Source organism: Neolamprologus brichardi, chromosome 12 (genome assembly GCF_056152115.1).
Source record: "Neolamprologus brichardi isolate AB-2024 chromosome 12, ASM5615211v1, whole genome shotgun sequence".
NCBI lineage: Eukaryota > Metazoa > Chordata > Actinopteri > Cichliformes > Cichlidae > Neolamprologus > Neolamprologus brichardi.
This window is the reverse complement of record NC_142115.1, coordinates 7,973,032-7,997,931: the sequence shown is the minus strand read 5'-3', so window position 1 is coordinate 7,997,931 and position 24,900 is coordinate 7,973,032. Positions and strand designations below refer to the sequence as shown.

General features: G+C 39.3%; 2 protein-coding genes across 7 annotated transcripts in view; one reads left to right on the top strand and one right to left on the bottom strand.

Moving 5' to 3' along the window:
• unc5db (unc-5 netrin receptor Db) overlaps nucleotides 1-24,900 on the top strand; it is a 276,678-nt gene that overhangs the window by 86,765 nt on the left and 165,013 nt on the right. The window lies entirely within an intron of this gene.
• Nucleotides 12,171-21,047, bottom strand: LOC148100148 (uncharacterized). Of its 4 annotated transcripts, XM_087848970.1 has the most exons (6): nucleotides 20,559-20,645; nucleotides 20,058-20,111; nucleotides 15,868-16,896; nucleotides 13,758-13,913; nucleotides 13,417-13,512; nucleotides 12,171-13,166 (listed from the first exon to the last, which is right to left on the bottom strand). In XM_087848970.1, exons 1-5 carry the CDS (start codon nucleotides 20,565-20,567, stop codon nucleotides 13,486-13,488), a joined length of 1,275 nt encoding a protein of 424 aa, XP_087705096.1. In that variant the 5' UTR covers nucleotides 20,568-20,645; the 3' UTR covers nucleotides 12,171-13,166; nucleotides 13,417-13,485. The 4 variants fall into 4 exon arrangements, with proteins under 4 accessions (XP_087705096.1, XP_087705097.1, XP_087705098.1 ...); XM_087848971.1 differs by lacking the exons at nucleotides 12,171-13,166; nucleotides 20,559-20,645 and adding an exon at nucleotides 20,968-21,047 and having other exon boundaries at nucleotides 13,423-13,913; nucleotides 15,868-19,616; XM_087848972.1 differs by lacking the exons at nucleotides 12,171-13,166; nucleotides 20,559-20,645 and adding an exon at nucleotides 20,968-21,047 and having other exon boundaries at nucleotides 13,423-13,913.

Here is a 24,900-nt window from a genome sequence, read left to right as displayed (position 1 = left end):
ACGAGATCGCGGATACAAGCGGCGGAAATGAGCTTCCTCCGAAGGGTGGCTGGCATCTCCCTTAGAGATAGGGTGAGAAGTTCAGCCATCCGGGAGGGGCTCAGAGTAGAGCCGCTGCTGCTCCACATCGAAAGGAGCCAGCTGAGGTGGTTTGGGCATCTGGTAAGGATGCCCCCTGGGCGCCTCCTGGGTGAGGTGTTCCAGGCATGTCCCACCGGGAGGAGGCCCCGGGGCAGACCCAGGACACGCTGGAGAGATTATATCTCTCGGCTGGCCTGGGAACGCCTTGGTGTTCCCCCGGATGAGCTGGAGGAGGTGGCTGGGGAGAGGGAGGTCTGGGCCTCTTTGCTTAGGCTGCTGCCCCCGCGACCCGGCCCCGGATAAAGCGGATGAAGATGGATGGATGGATGGATGGATGGATGGATGTTTTCATGGATGCCTGGATGTTAAACTTAATTGTTACACCAGGTAAAGCAGCAATGCTGATCATTTTATTAGAGATGAAAGAATTTAGACAGTTTTTAACTCTCAGTGATGCTGCAGTGTCCATTTGATTTTGGGACCTGAAGCGGACACAGTTTTGGACCCAGATTACTCCACAAGACTCCTGACTATGGTAGCTGTAATGCTTCGACAATCCATCAAGCGGTCTGGCTTCATAGCTTACCAAAGCTGTACTAAAACATTTTTTGACAGATTTTTGAGCGCCGTGTACCATATAAAATCGGTTCAAGGTCAGTAAGCACAACCAGAATTCATACATTAACTGTTGTAGAAATGCATGTATGGTTGCATTTTTGAGGTGTGTCTCCATAGCCTTTGTGCTGGTTGAATTCCTACCATCCTCTCTCTTAAGCATGGACATTCAAGCTGGATCAGACTGCAAACACCCAGCACTTTCTTCAGAGTACTTTGTTACACTGGTAAAATCCTTAATGCGTCTTCTTACTTTACACATCCATTCATTTTCTTAACTGTTTACACAGTTGAGGGTCACGGAGGGCAGCTAGAACATGTCCCAGCTGTCACACCCTGAAAAGGTCATGAGAGTTATGGTAAAACCATCTGTTGAAATTGAAAGTTTAAAGCTTTTCAAGATCAGAATCGGATTTAGAATAATGACAGTTGTTAATAAAGAAAAAAAAAATCAACATTGCTAGAAATTGAGCACAAATCTCATGCTTCACCCCCACCCTCCTTCTCCCATCCATAAATGTGTATTTTTAAAGTAATTTCTCTGTTACACTCACCGGCTACATTATTAGTTACACCTTGTTAGTACCCATTGTCTACAGGATTGTTGTAGTGCTTTGTAGTATGGTTTCAACAAGATGCTGGGAACATTCCTCAGTATTTTGAATCATTCAAGGCAGGATGGAAGCATTCTTTCATGTTGTTATATAAATTGGACAACATAAGATGTTGTTAACATCTTATGTTGTCCAATTTCAGGTGAGCCCATATGAGTTGTTGCCTCAGTTTAGTGTTTACTGCCAGTCTGCTTCAAGGTTCAACAATTGCATTCAGAGATGTGGTTCTGCATACCTTGGTTGTAAGTTGTGTGGAAAAAGGTATAAATTTGTAAAAGAAACATTTCCTAAATGGGCTCTCAAGAAATCACGGACATAAACAATATAAACAGCAATAAAAACAATGCACAATCATAAAACAATAAGGCTTCAGTAAAAACCACATAAATTAAATAATAATAATAATAAAACCACTAAAATGGTAAGATAAGCTACAGATATCACATATACTGATTTAAGAATGATATTGCACAGGTAACAAAATCACTTTTAGTCATATTACACCTTACTCATGGTGTTCTATATCTGCAGCCCGAAGAAGCAGTTCAGATTCTCTGCGCAGAGGGTGAGTCTGGTTCTCTGTAATAACTTTGGGTCTTTAGGCCTTGCGCACTACCTGCATATACAATAGGAAGTCAGGTCTGTGGGAGACCTATAATTTTGCTAACTACCTTCACAACTTTGTTCAAATATACACCATTATTGGTTCCAACATTTCCAAACCAGGCAGTTCCAGTTCCAATTTTATTTCTATAGCACATTTAAAAGACCCAGGTACATCAAAGTGCTTCACAGATGAGCCGCATTTGCGGGGTTATAACAATAAAGGAGCAAAGAAAATACAGTTATCATTACAGATGGTGGTGTGGCACAAGCGCGAACTGGGGAAAAGTTAAGATCTAATTTTTTGGAAGGCTAGCTTAAACAGGTGGGTTTAAGCTCGTAATAATGGAAGATGTTAAAACTGTATTATTGGAACTATTTTAGCAGAGACAATGAGTTTGTGAAGCTCTTTTCTTAATGTTCTGAAGTCAATGAATGGTATCTTTTTGTTGCACCATGTGGTAGCAGCACAGAGCACCAAAACAAGCATTGTTACCAAAAAAAAAAAGCAATGCACAGACAGAGAGACAGACAGAGAGACAGAGAGACAGACAGAGAGACAGAGAGAGACAAGTGTTATTGCTGTTTTTTTATGTATGGCCACAGAATAGGAGTATCACTGTGTTATGTGAGGGCTGTGTGCAGGCAGGAAAAGGACCCAAAATGCAGACTCACGGAAACAAAAGGTGAACTTAAAAACAGCTTTAATGCTGAACTCAAAGTAACAAACTTCCAAAGTACAAACATTAACGCAGGCAGGAAAAACCAAAACACACAACATTGGTGAGGGTAGACAAGAGTAGATCACGACACAGACACAGAGAAACACAGGGCTTAAATACACAGAGGAAGCAATCAGGGAATGGGTAACAGGAGGGAAACACAGCTGGGGCAAATCAGGCCTAACGAGACAAAGGAAGCAAAACCAGACGCATTTACATGAGACACGGACTTTCAAAGTAAAACAGGAAACATAACAGAGACACGAACTTGACAAGGGGATACAGCTGACAGGGGAGACAGACCAACTAGAGAACACAGAGACATAAACCATAAGACAGAACTCTAACAAAGAAACCAAAGACTAGAAATGATAAATAATATAATAAACTCAAAACCCTGGGTCTACGACCCAGGCATCCTAACACACTGGAGGATGTTATGAGTGGCAGATATTAGATATTTAATAAACAGATGATATCTAGCTATCAGTCCACAAAAACATCTTCAGGTAATATAAAAGAAAACATCCCACTTGGAGGGAGAGCAGAAACAGGATCAGTGAAGAGACCCAACGTGGGGATTTGCTTTCCACTCTCTTTCTCTCTCTCTCTGTTGCCCTTTCCGGGAAGTTCAGCAGCCTGTCAATAACTGTCAGAGGCTGTCTCAGTCAATCAGGCCTGTAAGGCTGCTTGGGCCCCTGGTGTAACTGAAGCATCTAACAGATACAACCTATAACTGACACAGCTCCAGATCTATGCACTGTAATCACTGGGGAGCCCACCTCTCAAACTGTTGCCTCACTTGTTGCATGACAGTGGACACGCGTGCTGGGTAATTGTTTTTTATACCACTGAACCTTTTGAAATTGATTACATACAATATATACCACTTTACTGTGAAGTGTACTGGTGGGGTGGGGGATGGTGTGCTAGAGTGCAGATATTGTTTGACAGTGTCATGCTATAGTGTCTTCACCCACAAAGAGACTCATCCCCCTTAGCTTTGACAGACCACCTTGCACATGAAAGAAGAAGAAAACTCAACTGTTTGCTGCTTTAAGTTTTTTTTTTTTCAAATCTGCTTTCTTGTGTACATAAAAAATTGACCTTGTACATCCTGTTTATTGACTGTTTATTGGCTTGTTGTACTTAGATAATGACATTTTGGATTTTTAATAATAGATAGGTAGACAAACAACCAACAATTCTTAAGGAACATTATTAGGACCGGGGCTTGTTTATGGCTAAGATTAATTAAGGTCATTAACTTCCCATTTTGTTTGTAAACTGATGACTGTGTCCCTTTTTATAGTGTCATTTTCCTGAAAAAGTCTCCTAAAGGGCTTAAAGTTTTATGGCACTGAACCAAAAAGTAAAATTTTAACTGGCTCATTTCACTGTCAGGAGGCCAAAGGATTCAAACAAATCCGATTTCATCATAAAATAAAGAAAACATAAATAAAAGAAACCACAGAAATCAATAACTGAGCCCAAGAGTCAGTTTTGTGAAAAAGTGCTGCTAAATATATTTTAAATAAAAAGAGTCTAAGGCTGCTTGTTACAGTTTTAGATTAGCTGTTATGACACTTTTCCCCCAAACCTGTTATGTGTCATGATATTTGTGATTAGATGACCCCTCTGCACTCTGTGCAGTGTGCATAGGGATACAGAAGTATACATTGTAAAGATAGTGAAGTGGTTTAATAGGTGTTTTAGCTGCATTCAGTGCTGTGTCACTGCAGTCGTGTGAAATAAAAAGTTTACAACCAAGTGCATGATTGCTGCTTCCACAGGAACTGAGAAGGTAAGTAGCAGCCTGGAGTGGCTAATTAAACGTGCTTGATCATCAGCGAGTGTTAGCATCTTAAACTGAGAAGCAGTTTTGACAATTTGCTCATCTGTAGCATTCAGGTGTGTCTTAACACATTGTCAGTTGTCTCAAGAGTGGACATTCCAGCAAATTCATCCCAAGATCTGATCGTGCTTCGCTCAAAGAAACTGCAAAACACTCTAGAGCTACATTTCAGACGCTATAGGCCTCCTTAGCATGTTAAATGTTAAATTTCTGCCGAGTATAATTAGGAAAAGTCTGAACAAGTATGACTTTATTGCAAAGACTTCTAGATGAAATCATCTCCCCTCTAAAAAGAAGATGGCAGTATGGCTTAATTTTGCAAAGTTGCAGCTGAACAAACCACCAGATTTCTGGAACAATGTTCTTGAAGAGAGAGCAGAGAGAGAGCAAAGTTGAGAAGTGTGGCCCACAGTGGACAGTGCCATATTTGACAAAAACCAAACACCCATACCAACTGTCAAGCACGCTGATGAAAGGGTGATGAATTGGGCTTGTTTTTCAGCTACTGGGGCCTAAGTATCTTGCAGTTACTGGGTTGAGCATGAGCTCCTCTATATACCAAAATTTTCTAGACTCAAATGTGAAGCTAAACCTTGACTGAAATTGGGAGATACAGCATCACAATGATACCAACCACAGCAACAAATCTACAACAAAAGCTGAAGGAGAAAAGAGTCAAGGTGTTGGTATGGTTCAGAATTTGACCTGATTGCAGTGCTGTGGTAGGACCTTAAATGAGCTGTGTGTAAAAAAAAAAAATACCCACAAGCCTGAACTCGCCAAATCAACACACCAGTTACCTTAAAGTGCTTTTTATTGTAAGGTAGACTCTACAATAATGCATACAGAGAAAAACCAAACAATCAAATGATCCCCTATGAGCAAGCACTCTGGCGACAGTGGGAAGGAAAAACTCCCTTTTAACAGGAAGAAACCTCCGGCAGAACCAGGCTCAGGGAGGGGCGGGGCCATCTGCTGCGACCGGTTGGGGAGAGAGAAGGAAGACAGGATAAAGACATGCTGTGGAACAGAGCCAGAGATTAATAACAGGTATAATTCAATGCAGAGAGGTCTATTAACACATGGTGAGTGAGAAAGGTGACTGAAGAAGAAATACTCAGCAGCCTACAGCTGTTGCAGCATAACTAAGGGAGGATTCAGGGTCACCTGATCCAGCCCTAACTATATAAGGACAGCTTGAAGACTGAAGCAACATGAAGATGAGGGGGCCTGAAAACAGTGATGTCAGAGTTATTTTAAAGAGACTAATGTTGTAGTTGTTATAACATTGTCCCACTCTACATTTATTACAATAAGCATTATTGGAATTGTAATAATGAAGATTTACTTGATCCACTCCAGGTAAATAAATTCACAGAGCATCATTTCTGTGTTTTCACCCACAATGGTACTTTCATCATTGTTTCTGTCAGCGCAACTTACTCACACTTTTCTGCTCGATACTTGCTGCTAGAACAACTTCATGATCTTGATGCTTTTACAACTCTTGATCAAACTCAGGCTGAAGATTCTAACACCAACACCTCTTTTAGTGTTAATTACCAGTGCACAGCTCGCTGCTCATTTGCTTGCTGTTGTGTCAACTGGTGTTATTGAGTGACATACTGTATAACTTTGGATTTTTTGGCAACTCTCATGAAGTATAGTTATTCATTATGTTTTAGGGTATAGTTGTTGGTGATTTGTATCACAAAAATCTGTTTTTGCAGTCATTATTTTGATTTGTTTGACAATGATGATGGGGCAGAAGTGATCCCAAATGTTACTGACAACTCAATGCTCAACAACAATTTTTTTTTTTTTTTATTTTGGCCTCTGAAAACCACCATAGTGGATTTTACCTCAAACAATCAAGATGTGACTTTCAGCTTGAATTCAAACCCAGCAAGGTTATTGGACGGACAACTTTAATTATACATATGAGAAGTGTTTTTAAAACCGCCCCGACAAAGCTTTGAAAGGCCTTCAGGAAGCCTGGAGAACTTTTGCTTAGGACCACTTTTAAAAATTTCAAGAAATTCTTTCTCCTTGCAACCCTGCTCCTTAACAGCAAATAGCTGCTGTTGTTGTTATTTTTACTGCCATTTTATTGTTTTTATTTATATTTATTCAGACTTTTTTTTTTCTTATGAAATCCTTATCTCATTGGGTATGTGTGCCCATGTAAGTTGCCCTTGTTGTCCCTGTTGTTAAACTAATTTCTCCTTGTGGGACAAAGTATTTAGCTGAACTGAATCAAAAGCAAAATATAAGAAATGAGGGGTGGCTTCTGTACATCATTGTATCTAAGTAACAGTGAATGACTGCCTGAAGTCTGGAACCCATGGGCAGCAAACGATGCCATGTTCCCCTCTTTCCTGGGTTGCTTTTAAAGTACACACTCGCTCATTCTTCATTTGCATTGTGAGGCAGTTTCCAATAAGTTTTGCAGCATTTGGCTGAATCTAAGCAGAGAGTCACCTTATTAATAAGCCCTAATAACGCAGTTCCATTGGCAGCCAAATATGCCAATGCCACAACATTGGTCTCAGCATGTTTGACCGATGACAAATACACCCTGCACACTGTTCTCGACTTGGATAGATGTTGTCAAGGCTTGTTTTTTTCTTCTTTAACCTAAGGAAGAATTCTGCGATCATCTACTTTAGTTGTCTTCCGTGGTCTTCCAGACACACAGGTCATCCAAAGGACTGTGGCTGTGGTGAATGGTGGTGGATAATTAATGGATCCTGACCGCCCTCTGCACCACTTATGGGAGCGTAACATTGTCTCTAACATCTGTTTCAGCCTTACTTCCACAAGGACAAATAGAGATAATCTTTACCACCAAACCCATACCACAATACATGCAGTCAGTTTACATTTAATCTCCTTATTGTATCATATTTAGATTTGTTTTAGAATTTGGGAGAGATTTGTTTTACCAGTTTTCCGCATTGTGTTATAGCAGGGAATTTAGACATAGCAATGATCAGTCAGTTGAATGAAGGAGCCATGAGAGATCGCTAATGAACAATGTTATACATCAAAGAATAAAGCTAGAAAACCAAGCAATAATTAAAAATAAATGGGATGATTCTCTTGCAAGGTTTGCTGTTTTCACTCAACTCCTTTCTAAAAATATAGCTTCATACAGTTACTTGAATGCATAAGTATGGGAGTATGGCTGCTCACAACCACGTTATTATGGAATCATACATCTACTCGCTTTGATGAAAAATATAACAAATGTGCTTTGATAGATTATGCTTTTATCTCAAGCATTTCTGTTTACTTTCATACTGTGCTGGAATAAATCAAAACCACATATTTATCCTCAAAATGTTTTAGGAAAAGGCAGACAGTAGATTCGTCTTAGGGCTCATGTTGAGGTTAGAGTGAGAGTGAATTTGTCCCAAAGTATTATAAATGGGTGTATGTGAGATTTGGATCGTTTTTCGACCGGGCTGCTGTCCTTTCAGTGTCTTAGGCACCTATGTTCTGGAGTTCACTCAGCGGTCTCTCAGTCCTGCCGTGTACTAAGCCTTTTCCTGCATTTTTTTGTTCAGCCCCTCTTTCTCCTTTAGTGTCAAGGATTAGTCTGACATCTCCTGACTCCCTGCCTTTCAAATGAGTTGGACTCCTGCTGAAAGGCTGAGAGGGTGCTCACCATGTAAAGCCTGATACCCACACTGCTGACACTCCTCATGCTTGCCCTCCTACTTTTTTTCTTGCAAAAAAAAAAGAAAAAAAAGAATGAGAAGTCCCTAGTGATCTCATGGATGTGCACGGAAGAATGTGATTTCAAAGGACTAGAGCTGTGGAGCCGCTGTGTGAGATAGTGATGTCCAACACAGGCAGGAGGCCCAGAAGGAAAAGCATAAGTGCTGTCAGCTTGATTTTTCAGGAATTCTTCTCTTTCTAGGTCTGTTTTAGTACAGTTTCCAACTGATACTAAAGGTGGCTGTCAATCCAGTGGCAAGACCAAGGTAAAGTAGAGAGTTAAAACTTCATACACACATGGTGTGATGGAGTGCAGTGGAGTGAAGCAGCAAACTCCACAAAAACAAACAAGCCAACCAACTCCATCACATTGTAAAGTTTCTTTCAGATGATGTGTGTAACACTAGGACATTGCAACAAAGTTCAACAAAGTTTCTGTTTGTCAGTTTTGTCAGCAGCCTTGTTCAGTGTATTGTACATGTATGGCACGCAGTGAACTGAATGCAAAGCCTTAAACTGTCCCCTTACTGTTTATTCTGATTCATTATGAATCATATTATCATATTGCAACAACAAATTAAATTAATCACATTGTGAAAAATTGCAAAGACTTTCACCTCCACATTCTGTCATCTTTGGTGATGACATCAACCTTAGCCATAGCTAAGTTCCTATGTTGTGTAGAGAGGTAAAAAAAATAAAAATCTATATCATAATTCTCTAAAAGTTGATTCTGTTCATCTGGACGTAGCGTTTTGTGGGAGAAATGTTTTGTCACTCATCCAAGTGACTTCTTCAGTCTCAGCTGACTGCAGGTTTCCCCAATCTTATAAACAGTACATTTGCATAATGACTGAAACCAGCCCAGTGAAGGAACAATGGGCTGGGAGGTCAGTTCCTTAATCTTAATTATGCAAATTCTCATGACCATTGATCAACAACCACTGACCAAAACCCACTGATCAAAGCCCACTGATCAATGGCCATGAGTACCATTCACAGGGTGTTGGGGAATGGCTGCAATCACAGCATTGTAAGATGGCGAAAGATGTACCCTTAGGCCCCCTCCTCGATTCAGAGATGGTCTTTCCCTTTTCACGTAAATGGCCTCCTTGACTCCGCGCTCAAACCAGCATTCCTCCCTGTCCAGGATGTGTACATCCTCATCATTGAAAGAGTGTCCACAATGGGCTTCCTTCACTGGGTCAGCCCATTGTTCCTTCACTGGGCTGACCCAGTGAAGGAACTATAATATAGGCATAACATGAACTGTTCAAGAACTTGCCCGACAGAGGCTCATGTAGGAACACAGATGTCTGAAGCAGTTGGATGGGACGTGAGCCAGTCTTTAACCTGTCTAGTAGAAAGACCATATGATTTTGGACTATGCTGATGTATAAATGGCTCAAATAATTTTCTGTTATATCCAGTGCCAGCAAGCTGGAGTTGTGTGATGTTTTGTCATCGTCCTGTGAGAACAGGGGTATTTCTACTACTGCGAACACATCTGCTGTATGCCACAAGTAAGAACAGACAACTGTGGAAGTCACCCCAGCATGATTCTCTCGAAGTTGTAGTTTTAAAAAGCTAATGTTGTTTGTGATTTGGTATGTGATGATCATAGCATTGTTTCCATTAAAAAAAAGTTTAGTAGTCATTGTCGTACAAATCCAAAACTGCTCTTCTTTTGCTCCATGTCTGTTCACTACACCATTACATTCTGTCCTGTCTCAGGCCTTCCCAGCATGTACCACTGATTGCATGTTTCTGAGAGATTGGTGATTTAAATCTGTTTTTGTTCAACATGGTCCCCTGGCTCTGAGGCATTGTCAGGCGGTGTGTGCCAGCAGTCCTGGTGCCATTTTGTCTGCATCTCTGTATGCAGATTGATACCCGGGGCATTTATCAGCTGCAGGTCCACTGCACTGAGTCCCATGCCAAGTCAGGTGGAAACCTGTGACTGGCAACAAACAGGGTGAGAGAGCGTTTTAGAGGCAGTGTTAAAATTAACCAGCATAATGAGGAAATAAGTGACTTATTGGCGTCGCAGTCATTTCCTTCATTAAGGTTGATATTTATGAGCATCCATCATGGGTGGAGCGGCCAACACCGCGGCTCCAGGTTTATGGAGCGTGGATTGTCACCTTGTTCCAATTATCTGCTACCTTTGAATGTGTTAATGTTTAAACATTAAGGGAAAAGGACACGGCACATCATTAGTTGCTGTGCAGTGTGAAAAAAAAGGAAGAAAAGAAAGAAAGAAAAAATCAAAGAAGAAGCATGGCTGAGCTCTCCAGTGTCACACTATTTTTATTCATCATAGCAGCAATTAGCTGATTAGAGCAGGGCTGCTCAGTGGCAAGGGAGGTGGTGGATGGAGGAGGGTTACATGCCTTAACCATTACATGTGTTATCACGGTACTTAAATGATGCCGGGCCACTGTTTCTCAATCAGTTTCAGTTTTATTATGTGTCCATATAAATGTGTAAAACTAATAAAAGCTTGTTTCTGGGCAGCATTTTTCTACATTCATCATCAATAATTAACAGTCAAAGAAGAGATTTGTAATAAAAATAACTTTCCATAACAGTGGTTACTGATGATGCCTGTCTAATGAATGCAAGATTTAGAATTCATATTAGTAATTGTACAGACTAACAAAAAAATCAAACCTTTTTGGAATCTTAAAATGAGAAATACATTGACAAAATCTGGAATTCTTTCAAGACTCATTAAAAATAGATGTGGTTAGCTTGTAACCCATGTTGACACCATGTACAAAAAAATGAAATCAGTGATTCTCTGTCTAAGTACTCTACTGATTCATTCTGTCTTTTGATGTATGACTTGCTGTGCAACACATCATACAAAAATGTGTTGCATGTGTCCAACTTGGCTCAGATTTGTGTGTGATTCTCAGCATTTTTGGCTTGTAACCCCTAAAATGAGTTTTCTCTCATGTGGACAGATTATTGTTGGCTTTATAAGTCAGCTGAAATCGGACTTGTACAACTAGTCATAGATTTCTTTTTTGTTGTTGTTAGTATTTAAGAAGCTTTTGATACAATTTTGAGTCAATCCAATTATGGAGCCACTACATCCACTTAGGGGGGAGCTTGGGATGAATATAGGGTCTGACAAAAGTTTGGACTTTGGGATTTATTTATTTTGTCTTTTAAAACGGAGTCAACATTTAACAATTTGTGACAAAAACAAAGATTTTTTTTGTAAAATAGCAAAAAGATATACATTTGTGCTATATTTTAAATACTGAAAATTTTGCTATTGCATAAGTTGGACTGTAAGGCCAAGGAGGAATTGTTGAATTTGCAAAAGACGTGATATGATCAGAAGGGTTTGTGTTCCAGATTTATGCTGCACTCTAAGAACTAAAACTGATAATTACTTAAATATTTTGGTGCAACACTTTTACACTCAAAAATAATGAGTAAATGCAAAAACAATCACATCTCTTAAATACACCTTATTAATTGAGTAAATCCAACTAAAATGGAATAAGTTGTTATGAACAATTAAAGATGTTACAGTAACATACAAAATTGAGTAAATACAATTGAAAATGTAAGTTAAAACAACAGTAACCAAAAGTTCAAACTACATAAAATATTAATTAGGAAATGCTGAAATGCTTGGCACATTTAACCTACACCATTACAATTATTTGTTTTTAAATAATGGTTCAATTTACTTAATATTTTTAAGTTAACTTAAGCAAAAACGTTAATTACAATTAAGTGTTTATTTTTATATATTATATATATATATATATATATATATATATATATATATATATATATATATATATATATATATATATATATATATATATATATATATATATATATATGTGTGTGTGTGTATATATACATACATACATACATACATACACACACACCCACAGGAAAAAAGAACCACGTCAGTTCAACATTGTTCACAATGATTTATTTTAAACAGCTTTTTTGTGAATCACACATTTAGCAGATTCCTTCTCTGAACACAGTGAGCCGAAATCTGTTCTACATTCAGTGGATAAAACTTGGATAAAATTTCAGTCACAACAGCCTTATATAATAAAATTGCATCCAAATTGGCATGCTTGATAAAACTCTGTAAAACTGGCATATTGATGCTAACAACAAGAAAAATGTACCTGCCATACAAAGAATAAAAGTGGTTCAAGAGAACGCAGTGCTTTACCTTTTCAGAAAAGGTCAAATGACAAAAATAAAATTAAGATCCCAAAAAAATATAAATCCTGAAAAAAAAAAAACCATTTGCACTGTGACATAGTTTTTGAACATCTTATTTTGATTCCAAAAAATTGGGAAGATTATAACTAAAGAGTGACCAAAAAACATCCATAATTTAAATAAAAAGGTTTCAAAAAGGATTGCGCTAAAAAAAACAAAAACAAAAAAACATACAGAAGATACTCTCCCATTTACACCTTAATGTGAATCTGGAAAGTTAATACAAAAACACAGTTTATGGTACAAACATTATTTATGAACAGGAATGTCAACACAATGTAATGCCGCAACTGAACCTTTTGATGAGCATTACATGTCACTTAACAAGTCTAACACTTTAAGAACAGCCCTGTGAAATTTTGTCTACAATGAACAGAGGTCATTTTTCAGTCTTTGAACCTTGACAGAAAGGTTTCCTGGATCCAGCTCCATGAACACTTTTTGAAATGCTTCAAATGTGCATTTGAAATTCTTGGGGTATTTCAGATCCAGAGCACAGCACAGTCCCAAAAGATAGCAACAGGCTTTGCTCAGATTCCCAAGTTTGCCCAGAACAGTAAAGCCTTCAATAACAATACCCACATCAGTAGGTTCGCCTGACCTGTCTTGATTCTGCAGCAGGTAAATCTTCATCACCTCCTCAGCCAAAGCCTCTTCAACAAAGACAGCATCAGCACCGTCCTTTAAAAAGAGAAACAACTGTTTTAAGCTCACATATTTCCAAACATTGAAACAAAAAGTTTCATTTGTATGACATCACCGGTACTCATAATATGTGGACACTGTGCTCCAAAATCTTTGAGCAAATGCTATTCTTTTGTATGCTTTGAAGTGTTTTTTTTTTCTTTAGAACAGTATCTTAAAACTTTTCTATGATCTCACAAGCTAAAATAAACTACTAATATTCCTAAAACAGATTTATTGCACCAACCTCAAAGGTTTTGATTAAGGCACTTGGATCCTCTCCCAGATGGTCAATGAGACATCTGATGATGACTTCTCATTTTTTCTCGATGGAATTTCCACTCTGTAAAACAGGAAGTCTCAACTGAGGCAAAATTTGCACATTTAAAACATGACTTACCATTTCTAGCTTAAACATAACTATTTTTTTTCCTGTTGTTGACCTGTTTTCACACCCACCATCAAGGTAAGAACACCTGTGGAGCTAAAATATTGAACAGAAACCTAAGAAAAGCCGTTTTTAGTGGAAGGGCCTCTTCAATGTTGTGTTGGAACGTTTTTGTGGTTAGAAAATGCAATCTTCCTTACCTGAAGCAGAAGGTTTACCTGTGCCCTGTGGCGTTGTCCAGCAGCACCTTTCTTGGCTTGAAACAAGGACAGGAGTTTGGATGAATACAAGTCCAACGATGACATGAACTTTGGTTCAAGGTTCAGGGTCGTGATCCTATGAAACTCTGCACTGACCTGGATGGGAGAGGACAAAAAACCAAGGACAAAAAATCTGAAGGCCAAAATTCTGATTCAATCAAAAAAAAAATCTTTAAGTGGAACTACCATTTTTTGCAACCTGGACCTTATTTTCTAACATGCAAAAGATTAATTTACTCATCCAGACATAAATCCATATAAGTGGAGTTGTTCAGTATGCAGACTAAAGCCTTAACATAAAGTATTATCTTCCACTAAGCTTCTAAATTTTATGTTATGAATTGCTTGCACTATTTCCCTGTGAGATTGTATAATCTTGGAGGGAAGAGGCGGAGCCAGGTTGCCCTCTGAACCATCGTCTGCCAGGCAGTGATGCGAGAGGAACACACCGCTGAAGTGGCGCACATATTCAGAATCGCGTCAGCGGCTTTACAGAGAAAGCCTTTCAGCTCCTCTGGCAGCTCTGCTTCCTCCACCTTCCTGGAGATGACAAACGCTAGCAAGGCAGTGTTGTTAGTCACTGCAGCTGACTGAACAGTGCATTGATATGCGCGATCAGTGAACCTTGCTATCAGCTGGTCAAGTTTGGCGGGATGGGCCAGTCGCTGTCCAACGACCTTGGTCATTTTGGTGCTGAAAACTGAAGCGAGGCTCGGCTCTAGAGGGGGAACAGGCAGAAAACTCCGGTCTGTGAAGCCCTCTGTGAAGCCCTAGGTAGAGACCAGCGCTCTAATCTTCGCTGGCTCTGCTGCTGCCTCAGAGAGGTAGGTCATCACCGCCGGGAACTGAGGCCAGATGGGATCTGGGCAAAGAGAGTGAGCGGAGCCATACCTTCCCGCCAGATCATCCGATGGGGGTGGAGCAGGCTGAGGGACGGGAAGTCCCTTCTCACCAGCTGCCTCCTGGATGATGCCAGGCAGATCCAGGAGCAGCGCACCAACAACTGGGAGCGGCGTCCTCGCCGACATGTGAAGGCCAGGGGTGGATGAGCGTCCGCTCATCCGCCTCCCTTCTGTCGCCAGGCTGCCTAGCTGGGAGGCAGTGGAGCTGCCACCACTGCCGTTTTCCTCACGGTGGGTGGAATCATCCAATTCCGGCCCACCATCGAAGAACTCGATGGCTTCTTCCAGCGAGTACCTCTCTCTTAGCGGGAACGCCTCCTCAGCATCAGCCTTGAAAAAGGCTGACCTCCGCTGCTTTTCCTCTGGCGGGAGGAGCTAACAGGAGCGGCAACAGGATTAAGGTGTGAGGGCGAGGTCCGCATGGTGAGGACCAGGTCCGCATGGTGAGGACCGAGGCAGCCCACGCAGACGGCATGTCGGTCATACGACATGATGTAGCCGGTCTGGCAGGATGGACACAGATGGATGGTCTCGCTGGACATCTTCTGACTGGCTGAAGAAAAACGGTAGAGCCGATTTCCTGGTCTCACCGTAACTTATACTAGACCAGGGTGAGGCCCACACAGCAGGTGGGCGTGGACTAAAATACTTCAGTGCTGCGCGCACAAGGGGAATACCCACTTAAAGGGCTGCGCCTATACTCATAGAATCTGGGGTTACAATACATAACCAACGTTTCATAAAAATATTAAATTACTCTTCACTCTTTACTCTTCAGTAAAATCTAGTCTGTCGTTATGTGCTCCAGAGTTAGATAAATGAGACATCAGCCCAGTCATTCTTCAGTCAGGTTACATTAGCTTAGCCTAAAACAAGTTAAGTGAACGGAAATTACTAGCATTTATTGTTCCCTAGGCTTGGGAATGGTTTCGATTAGAACCATTCTGGTTTTGATTCAGATTCCTCATTTTGATTCAAATTCCTAGTGATTCTAGAGTCTTATGACAAATTAAAGCAACCTGGCTGCTGCAAGATCATCAAAATCACTAGGATGGTAGCAACATGTTTTTCCTCACTTATCTTATGATGGGGGATCTAACAGACCAAATTTTATTTACAAGTGGATATCCCTTTAAATGTTCACTTACTTGGGAGACGTCAAACAATGCCGGCCATCTGTCCTTGATGTCGCTGACACTCAGCTGTTGGCTGATAATATCATGTCTTCTATGTGCAAAGGTTTTGCACATTAAATCCTTGATGGCTGTGCTGTTTTTCTTCTTACACTCATCAATCAGTTGTTGTCGCTCCAGCTCTTGCTGTTCTTTACCATCTTGTCCTGGATAGTGTGGCAGAAACAGCACTTCTCCTTTCCGCGCCTTCTTTATGTTCTTCGCTGGAGCCTTGTCATCAGGGTGCTTGTTCTTCAGTGAGTTGCAAGTAACCTCTGGAACTCCAAGACTTCGTAACTTTGACCTGTAATTTCCCATCTTGTATTTAAGACTATACATCCATCCCATCCAGCCATTATGACTGCCTGGCTCTGTCAGACATGGGTGCTTTTTGACCAGAGCCTCTGCCACTTCTCCAATCTGAAGGCCAATAGGGTAGGCTGTGTAGCTGTACATATAATCAGCAAATTTTTCCATTATATCTGACTTGACTGAAGTATTGTTCAGCACAGTGCCATTTTGAACAAAGACTTCATTGGTATTTTTCAGTACAGTCTCTGTTGCCACAGAGAAAAGTGGAATGACAATTTCATCTGGCCTTGTAGTCTTCAGAGGACTTTGAAGAGGGGAGAGTATTACAGTGTTGTCTGAAGACAGAGATGATCCATCTGTTTGGTCCTCTGTGGTTTTATAGGTTGAAGAGCTTGAACTTTCATTCAGTGAACTTACATCTGAGGGATTTTCACACTGAGGAATCAATGTAAGCACTACTGATGGAATGACCACAGCTTTGACTGTACCCCTATCTTTGATTTGGTTGGGAGAATGAAGTGTAAAGAAATCTCCAAATGAGTCATCATAATAGTGCAATGCGAAATCCTCAACTAGCCCAAATGTCTCTCTCACTGTCTCATGCAACTCCTCAACAGTCCTGGGTATTCCTGAAGAGAGCACAAGCTTCTCACTCTGTTGTCCAAAAATTACTTTCAAGGCAACGGAGTCCATCTGCAGAATAAAAACCACAAGAAAAAAGAAAAAGGGGGTATCTGAGTCTTTCCCCTTACACTAACAAACAATGTGACGTTTTATTGACACCATTTGCTTGCCTTCAACACGATATGGTGTTAAGGGGTAAGTGTCACCAAGTACTCTGGGATGTATTAAGGTCATTTTCCCAGAAGGATCCAGAATAAATGCCCTAAAATGTTCATCATACCAGCTGTTGAGCAACTTCACAATGAAAAGAAATTCATTGCTTAAGACAACAATCTGTAAAATCTCCACAAAGTCAGGTAAGCCACAAGTAGATCCATGAGGCAAAACCCAAAAAACTGAGGCATATTTAGTTCCATGATGAGTCAGAGAGTTGGTCAAATTCACATAGGCTTGTGTTGGATAAAGTTCCTTGAGACACTGCTGTATTTCTACATCAAGCAGTTCCAATGGAAGAGATGATACTTTAGTGACACACACTGATGGCTTCAATGCATTACCATCTGAATAGTATGCCATCATCATCTGGTGCTTTGAGGCAAGTGACAATAGTACATTTCTGAAGCTGTTTGTGTGTTTAACAACCTTCTTAAAGAAACTATGTTTAGCCTCAAAGCGCATAGTCCAGAGGCATACTAATGGACCAAATCCTCTGATCAAGTCAGGATAATGCTCCGAAAAATGGTGTTTTGGAGTTAGTTTTTGCTCTGGGAAAACCTCCAATAGCCTGTTGCGATGTTCAGATATAAGTGTGTCCAAGTAGCAAATACTTTCCTCTCTGTGAATAGGGGACACAACAAGTTCAGTTATATCTTTTAGAGTCATAAGAACTTGCCATGCTTCATCATTTTTGGGAATCTTTTCCCCAATAATAAAAGGTAATAGTCTCAATAACGTCCAATTTTCATGTGCGTTGCCACCAATGCTTTTGCGAGTGGAAAAATTTAGGGGGATGATTTGGGGGCGATCTGTTTTATCGGTCCATTTGTAAGGAAATTCTGTTATGAAGTTATTGAGTTCAGTTAAGGAAAAGTAACGTTTACGGATAAACACATGAAGGCATAATGCTAATTCTAGTGGAATTATGCCTTCAAAAAGGTCGTGCAAAAGATCTGGAGGATACCCTGTGACAAAATGGAAATATTTTAATTTCCCTGTTAATGGACAACCTTTCTTCACACCACAAAAATGAACCGAGGAGGAATTTTCCTTTATGGTTTGGACATGTAGATCATAGTTCTCTTTTGTTCTTGGTAGAAAAGCTCCTGAACGAACTTCTTTTTGCTGAAAGTCTGAATGGTCTCCAAGGCAAAATCTACAGATGTAATGTCCAGAAAAGCTTTCCACGAGTCCACTAAGAGAATGAGCACCAAGATTGTCAGCACAAACACAAAAAACAGTGCCCCTGATATATCTACCAAGCTGTGAACAAAAAATCCCGTCTTTCTCTAATGTTATGAGATCCTTTAAAAGTGGCTCGAGAACAGTTTCATAGCTAAAAGTTTTAACATCACTTGCCTTACACAGGAGAGCCAATTGAATTGATGTTAGCTGTGATCTCAGTTCAGTTGGTATATCAGCAAGTACCCAGTACACAGCTGTGACTTTGTGTTTTTTTCTTGAAGTCCCAAGTGGATTACAAATTTCAAAGTCATCCACATAGAGAACAAGGGAAATACTTAAGTCCTCAATAGCACAAAGTTGGTTTTTCTTGAAATATTGTCCATCGTGGAAAGAGGATAACTGTGAAGTGTTCAAATGTCTAGTTAATATACTGTTAGCATCTTCTTTACTCAGTAACAGCTGCAAGGACTGAAGAATAGGCACATACTGAAAAGTGGAATTCTTTTCTGGATCCAAACAGTATTCTACTGGTTCAATAACACAGAGGTTTTCCTTGAAATATTTCTGTCTCTTGTATCTTGAAGCAAAGGGACCATCAGGACTAAGGGCTGCACATAAAGGACTACAGTGACATATTTTTTTCAGCCAATTCACTGACAAAAGACTGATCAATATTACAGTTATTCTTAATAAGAATATCACTTATTGACTTTGGAATTTACTGAAGTGATAATGTGCAGATATAACTGAGCTGTTCCACCAAGTCATCCACACATTTACCAGAAACATTATAGATGCTTTCCAGTTTTAACAAGAGCACACCAATATTTTTCAAAATTTCATTTGTTGTTTCCCTTTCACAACCAAGTTCAATGGTGACATCCAAGTCCTCGTGATCTTCTAATTCCAGTGCTGGTAAGAAGATTTCATTAGATGTACTGACAGTTTGCTTTGAAATCAAGTTAGTTTTAAAGTGCTTCCATGAACAAAATCTGTGCTTTCGACTTCTGTGAGTCGCATAAGTCCCACAAATGTTTGTCTTAAACTCACAACCATCAAAAACACACTCTATGGTTTCATGGCTTTTCAAATGGGAATTTATATGTTGAAAATAGTCTTTTGTGTTTGGGTAAAAAGAGTCACAGATTTTACATCCAATAGTTGGAAGGACCTCACACTCTTCCGTTTCATGCGAACTGTGAGACCTAGACAAGTGTGAGCATAAGGCACCCCATGTCTTAAAAGAGCAAGGACAATTCAAATGAAGAAAGGGTATGGAATAGCCATGACCAAATGTACCATGTTTCACTCGATAATGTTTGAGTAGTGACACTTTTGATGACTCCTCATGTTTGCAGAGTTTACACTGCCATCTCATCATCTGTGACCTAAAAAATTGTGAGAAAATATGTCTCACAGTATGAAGATGACAGAATGGTGTATAACCATATTTACACAGTTTTTGTATGATTAACTGATTGAATAACCAATACTCACTACCAATTCAGGTGGAGGATACAACTTACAAATAAGTCAACATGGAACAAAGTACAATACTTAACCACATTGAAATAATCTGAATCACATCACCACGCTGTATAAATAAAAAGATAGTATGGTGACACTAGATGACAGACCATGAACTCATCAATATATTTACCGAACTGAAAAATTCTCAAAATTTAGATTTGGCATTTGTATGACTAAAATAACCCACCACAAAACCAGTATAAATATTTAGGTGGTATCACCATCCACTACTCAGCTTGTATAAAACAATATCATATCATTCCAAAATTTAACACATCAAGTCCTCTGAGTAAAATTACCTGCTTTACTTTGTAGTTGATGCAGATTTTTTTCTCCTGGTGGTGAAGATGGTGCTGAAAAAATACAAATCAAAACTTTATCATTACAAAACATGTCACAGAGTAATCTGCCATAACATCAATCTCTTATAAGAAATTTTAGCTTGGATTGAAATAAACATTTATTTATGTAAATTGGGAGTAACTATACTGGAAATGATGGTACTTTTGGCTTGACCCAAAGGACCAAAGCTTTTTTTTTTTCATTATTTTCTGGGATCTGAAAGGAAGTAGGGCCCCGAGTCTAAATTTACTTAAGGCCCCATAGTACTTTGGACCGGCCCTGGATGAGGTAATCTGCTGACCCAGCGGTCCTCTCAGCGTTCTCTCAAAAACTGGCCCTGTTCGGGACAAAGCTGAAAGCAGCGTCTTATATGCTCTGAAAGACCCCACATAGAACAAGAAAGCTAAGCAGCATGGTTGCTGTTATTAACTGTTCCGCGGGCAGGTCTTCTTAGTTACCAAAGCCATTGATGACGTCTGTTCATTTCCTCCTGAACAACCTGACAGAGTGAGTCAGGCCGCGTGACTACCGCAGCTCCCGCACCGCGACTCAACAGGGCCATTTTCTAGAAATGTCTGAGCACACCTGCTTTCACGTGGTTCCTAAAATGCCCCCGATTAAATGGTCAGGTCGCTGGTACCGGGACATTCCGGTCAAATTACCCGGAACGCAGATAGCGACTCAGAACGTAAAAGGATAAAAGGGCGCGGTTTCCCGCTGCCTTGACTGGAAGACGGGTTGAAAACTTAAATTAACGTGCACAAACACGCTGCGAAAAGTGAGCCACCATGACAAACGCTTTCTTCAGAACATGTTATAAAAGAACGGTGTGGATAAGGACAGCTAATGTAAGAATTGGTCACTTACCTGAAAACGTTACCAAGTCTACAGTGGATGTGTGTCTGTCTCGTTCAACGTGCAGAAAATCTCCCATGAGGCCATGCTCCTCGCGCGCGGTACATGCCAAAGGTCATTAGTCGTACTCAAAGTTTTAAGTTAGTATTGGGGGACAAAATTATATTGATTTTGAACCATTAATAATTAAAGTTAAAGACCAGTGTCTCAGTTATTTTGAGTACTTTCTATGAGATATATTGAGTAGATTTAAATAATGCACCCTGTGTTTCAAATACAGAATTTTTTCTTTTAAATAAACTTGAACAAAAGAGCTCAGTTCAACTCAAAAACTGGTGTTGAAAATTTAAGCATTCTTTTCAGTATTTTCAACTCAAGATAACACTTTTGTGATTTTCAAAGATTTAATCAAGGTCATCTAACTTAGAATTATAATGATATTTACTAAGCCCCTGAATAATTTTTTAGGGTGTGTTATGCTGTTACAAAACACTGAAAGATTTTTTGCGTATAAAGTATAGTAATCGTCATTTTATTGCATTTTAGTCATTCAGAGTTGGGTTTGCTGGTGTGTTACGGATCGTGCTCCTGTGCTTGAGCTTCGTGGCATGAACTGATGGCTGATGAATTTCAGCACAATTCACTGTTTCATCAGTTATGAGAGGTTGTTCAGGTTCTGAAGCAGTAAAATAGCAACAGACCATCACACTACTGCCATCATTTTTAACTGTTTAATGTTGTTAAAGACTAAATCTGTTTAGAAAAATCTGAATAAAAGTTAAGAAACTGGAACTTTCTAAATTCTATCTTTAATTTTCTATGCATATTTGCTGAGGTAGATATAACTGAAAGAAACCCTCCTCCAAAATGCAAAATGTTGAAAATCTAACAAAGGCATTCTTGATTGATGGTGCATAAACATGCTAATCTTTTAAGATTATGTAATTCCTCAGTTTAAGTTCCAAAAATTGAGAAAAATAATATGAATCAGAGAGGGGACATTATGCACACATTGTTTTCTTGGCTGCTGCTGTAATCAGCTTCTTAAACGAGTCACCTTCCTGTTCACAAGGTTTTTTTTCTCAAAATTGCATTCGAGTTAATAGTTGCCATTATTTAGCCACACCACTTGTAAGCATACCACTTATTTATACTATACTAAAATGGTGGGGACAGAAGGTAGGATTAGTTTCATTGTTATCGTAATACTACTAATAATAGTAATACTTGCTTGCTGCTTCATAAATTACAAGGTAATATTAGTCTGGTATAACTACTGTTGATGCAAATATTACTTTGGCATTTAAGTGGCAATAACTTGCTATTTACATATTATGAACTTGTTTTTTCTACCTTGTTACCCAACTACCATGTATGTATGTATTTCTGAACAGGTAACATTATTTCATGGTGCCAGAGCAGTATGACATTTTCTATGAGATTCTTTGATTTATTATTGAGATTTCATAGTTATAAACTGATAATGACAATGCAAGACCAGATGCTCATTTAATAGATTTCTTTTTCTTTTGTATTTTTCCAAAATAATAAATTCCCGGCCCCCAAAAAAGAAAAAAAATACCCATTTGAGGGTAGGCCTCCACAGTTAGTCAGTGTCTTGATTGTTCTTTTGAAGGCACTGTCATTGGCAGGTGTCAAAAAAAAAAAAATAGAATCACACTACATCAGGCAAAGTATTCATTTAAAAATCTAACAGTTTACCTAAAAATGAAAAGGATAATTACCACCAAAGTGTTATAATAACTTGCTCCATGATAGAAAAAGAAGATGTCTGTGGAAACCAGCTTGTGTCAGCTCGTGTAATAGCTTGCCTCCACATGTTGTCATATGCTATATGGACAAAGAATGACTGATATCCCTCTGAGAGAAAAACTTAATCTCAAATTGGTGCTCTGACTGAGCTTTTCAAACATCAGGGGTTCGTTGCAGTATGGCTTTGTTCTGGTATAGTGTTTTTTCTTTGTTGTTTGGTCTATAAATTCATGTATGACAGGGATATGCAAATAATGTTTTAAAGTCAATGTATATAAAAGCAATTTGGAAGAGAATTAAACATAAGAGAAGTTTCCATTTTCTATGAAATGTGCACTGGGTTGAGTTTCACTGCACAATTATGCTAAATTGATTTCCTACAGACGCATCATCCAGTTTTTTCTTTGTCGTTCCACCACTACATAGCCACAAGAAATAATCTAATCTCCATCTGAAAGTAGTCCTGCGTGAATATTTTCATCCTGTCAGTCAGTGATTATGGGAAAAATTGCTTGTGTTGATTCTTTTATGTTTTTCATTACAAAGTCAGACCTGGCCATACACTTCCAAGTCATTTTAAAGCACAGTCTATTTGCATGACTATAAAGCAAAATATGCTATGAAAGCATCACCCCTTGATGCTTTAAGTTTGGCATCTTTGGCCATCACTATTAATTATTTATGTATCTATTTTAAACTGGACATGAATATATTTCCAGTTACAAGGTTATTAATATATTCTTGGGCAGGTTTAGGAAAGGAAAGTGGCTTGACTTGAATTGGATGCTTTAACCCTGTGAGGTCTAGGTTATCACTATTGAAAACCCCAGCCTTAGGTCCTAACTATGTTCTGAAGATGAGCAAAGAAACATTCTGGGGGGGATGTAGTTTTTGATGTATGTCTGTTAGAATAAACACCGTCTTTGTCTCCTGTTTTTAAGAAATGACTTTTATATTCCGATAACATATATTTGTTAGCTCCATGGGCTATCACCAAAAATGACTAAGGCTATGTCCAAACATATCCGGGTATTTTTGAAAACGCAGATTTTTCTATGCGTTTGCAGAGGTGCAAACGCATAAACGGCGTTTTTGGTCACTGAAAACTGAGATTTTTTAAAACTCCTGCCAGGGTGGAGATTTTTGAAAACTCAATTTTTGCATTTAGGTGTGGATGAGGAAAACGGAGAAAACGCAGCGTCAAAGGTGTGCGCCTTTTTGGACGTGACACTGTGCACTTGTTTCAGTGAAATGGATTTCTACAATGGTGGACTTAGACTAGGGTGACCATATTTTGATTTCCAAAAAAGAGGACACTTGGTCCATTCATGAAGAACATAAAGAATAATACTGTTTGCTTAAAGAAATGTTTAACACATTTAAACAATGCCTTCTCTGTGCGGTTAATGAATGGTGAAACAAAAATGTCATATAGGCTTTTACAAGTCAACAAGGGCAAAAAAAATTACTCAAAAACCTCCGGATTAAATAACGGTACAGAAATAAGGCCTCATCTTTATAAGAAAAATTACCGGGACCGTACGAGGGAAATTTATTTTGCAGTTTATCTGAAAAGCTCCACTTGCACTTTGACGTCTTTTAAAAATCATCAGGCGCACTGCTGCGCGCTGTCTGTCCGATCTGTGAGCGCAGAAGAAGCAGTCACAAAGCATCAGCTTGGGGATGACATCACACATATGGTTCCTCTGTAGGCCTATAGAAAAACCCAGACATTTTCATCAATCTTGAAAATCCTCCCGGACACCCCGGACAGAACGTGGAAAGCGGACATGTCCGGGGAAAACAGGACGGTTGGTCACCCTAACTTAGACAAAATACTGTTACTGTAGTTTTTAAATGCTTACATGTACACACACAGTTACTGTCCCTCCACACAGGACTCCTTTCTGCTTCTATGCGCCATCTTTGTTTACTCTTTCCTACCCAGGCTTCTAGACTTCTGATTGGCCAACATTCCGCACGGTTAGGAATATATCGCCACCGGTTGCTTTGGTATGTTCCTAGCAGCGTTTTCCTTTGTTTTTGAGTGTTCTTTGTGTACGTGTAGACGTAGCCTAAGATGAAATATAACAGGGTTAAATGTTACACATTGAGTTATATATCAAGACATCATATGATTAAACAAGTATTTTCTATCGATTTTCATTAGTA

Coding starts and splice junctions, on each gene's coding strand:
- LOC148100148 (XM_087848969.1), bottom strand. Junction 16,897..20,057: donor TCAACTACAAAGTAAAGCAG/GTAATTTTACTC, acceptor TTTATTCTGCAG/ATGGACTCCGTTGCCTTGAA. Junction 13,914..15,867: donor CATTGTTTGACGTCTCCCAA/GTAAGTGAACAT, acceptor TCTCCCATCCAG/GTCAGTGCAGAGTTTCATAG.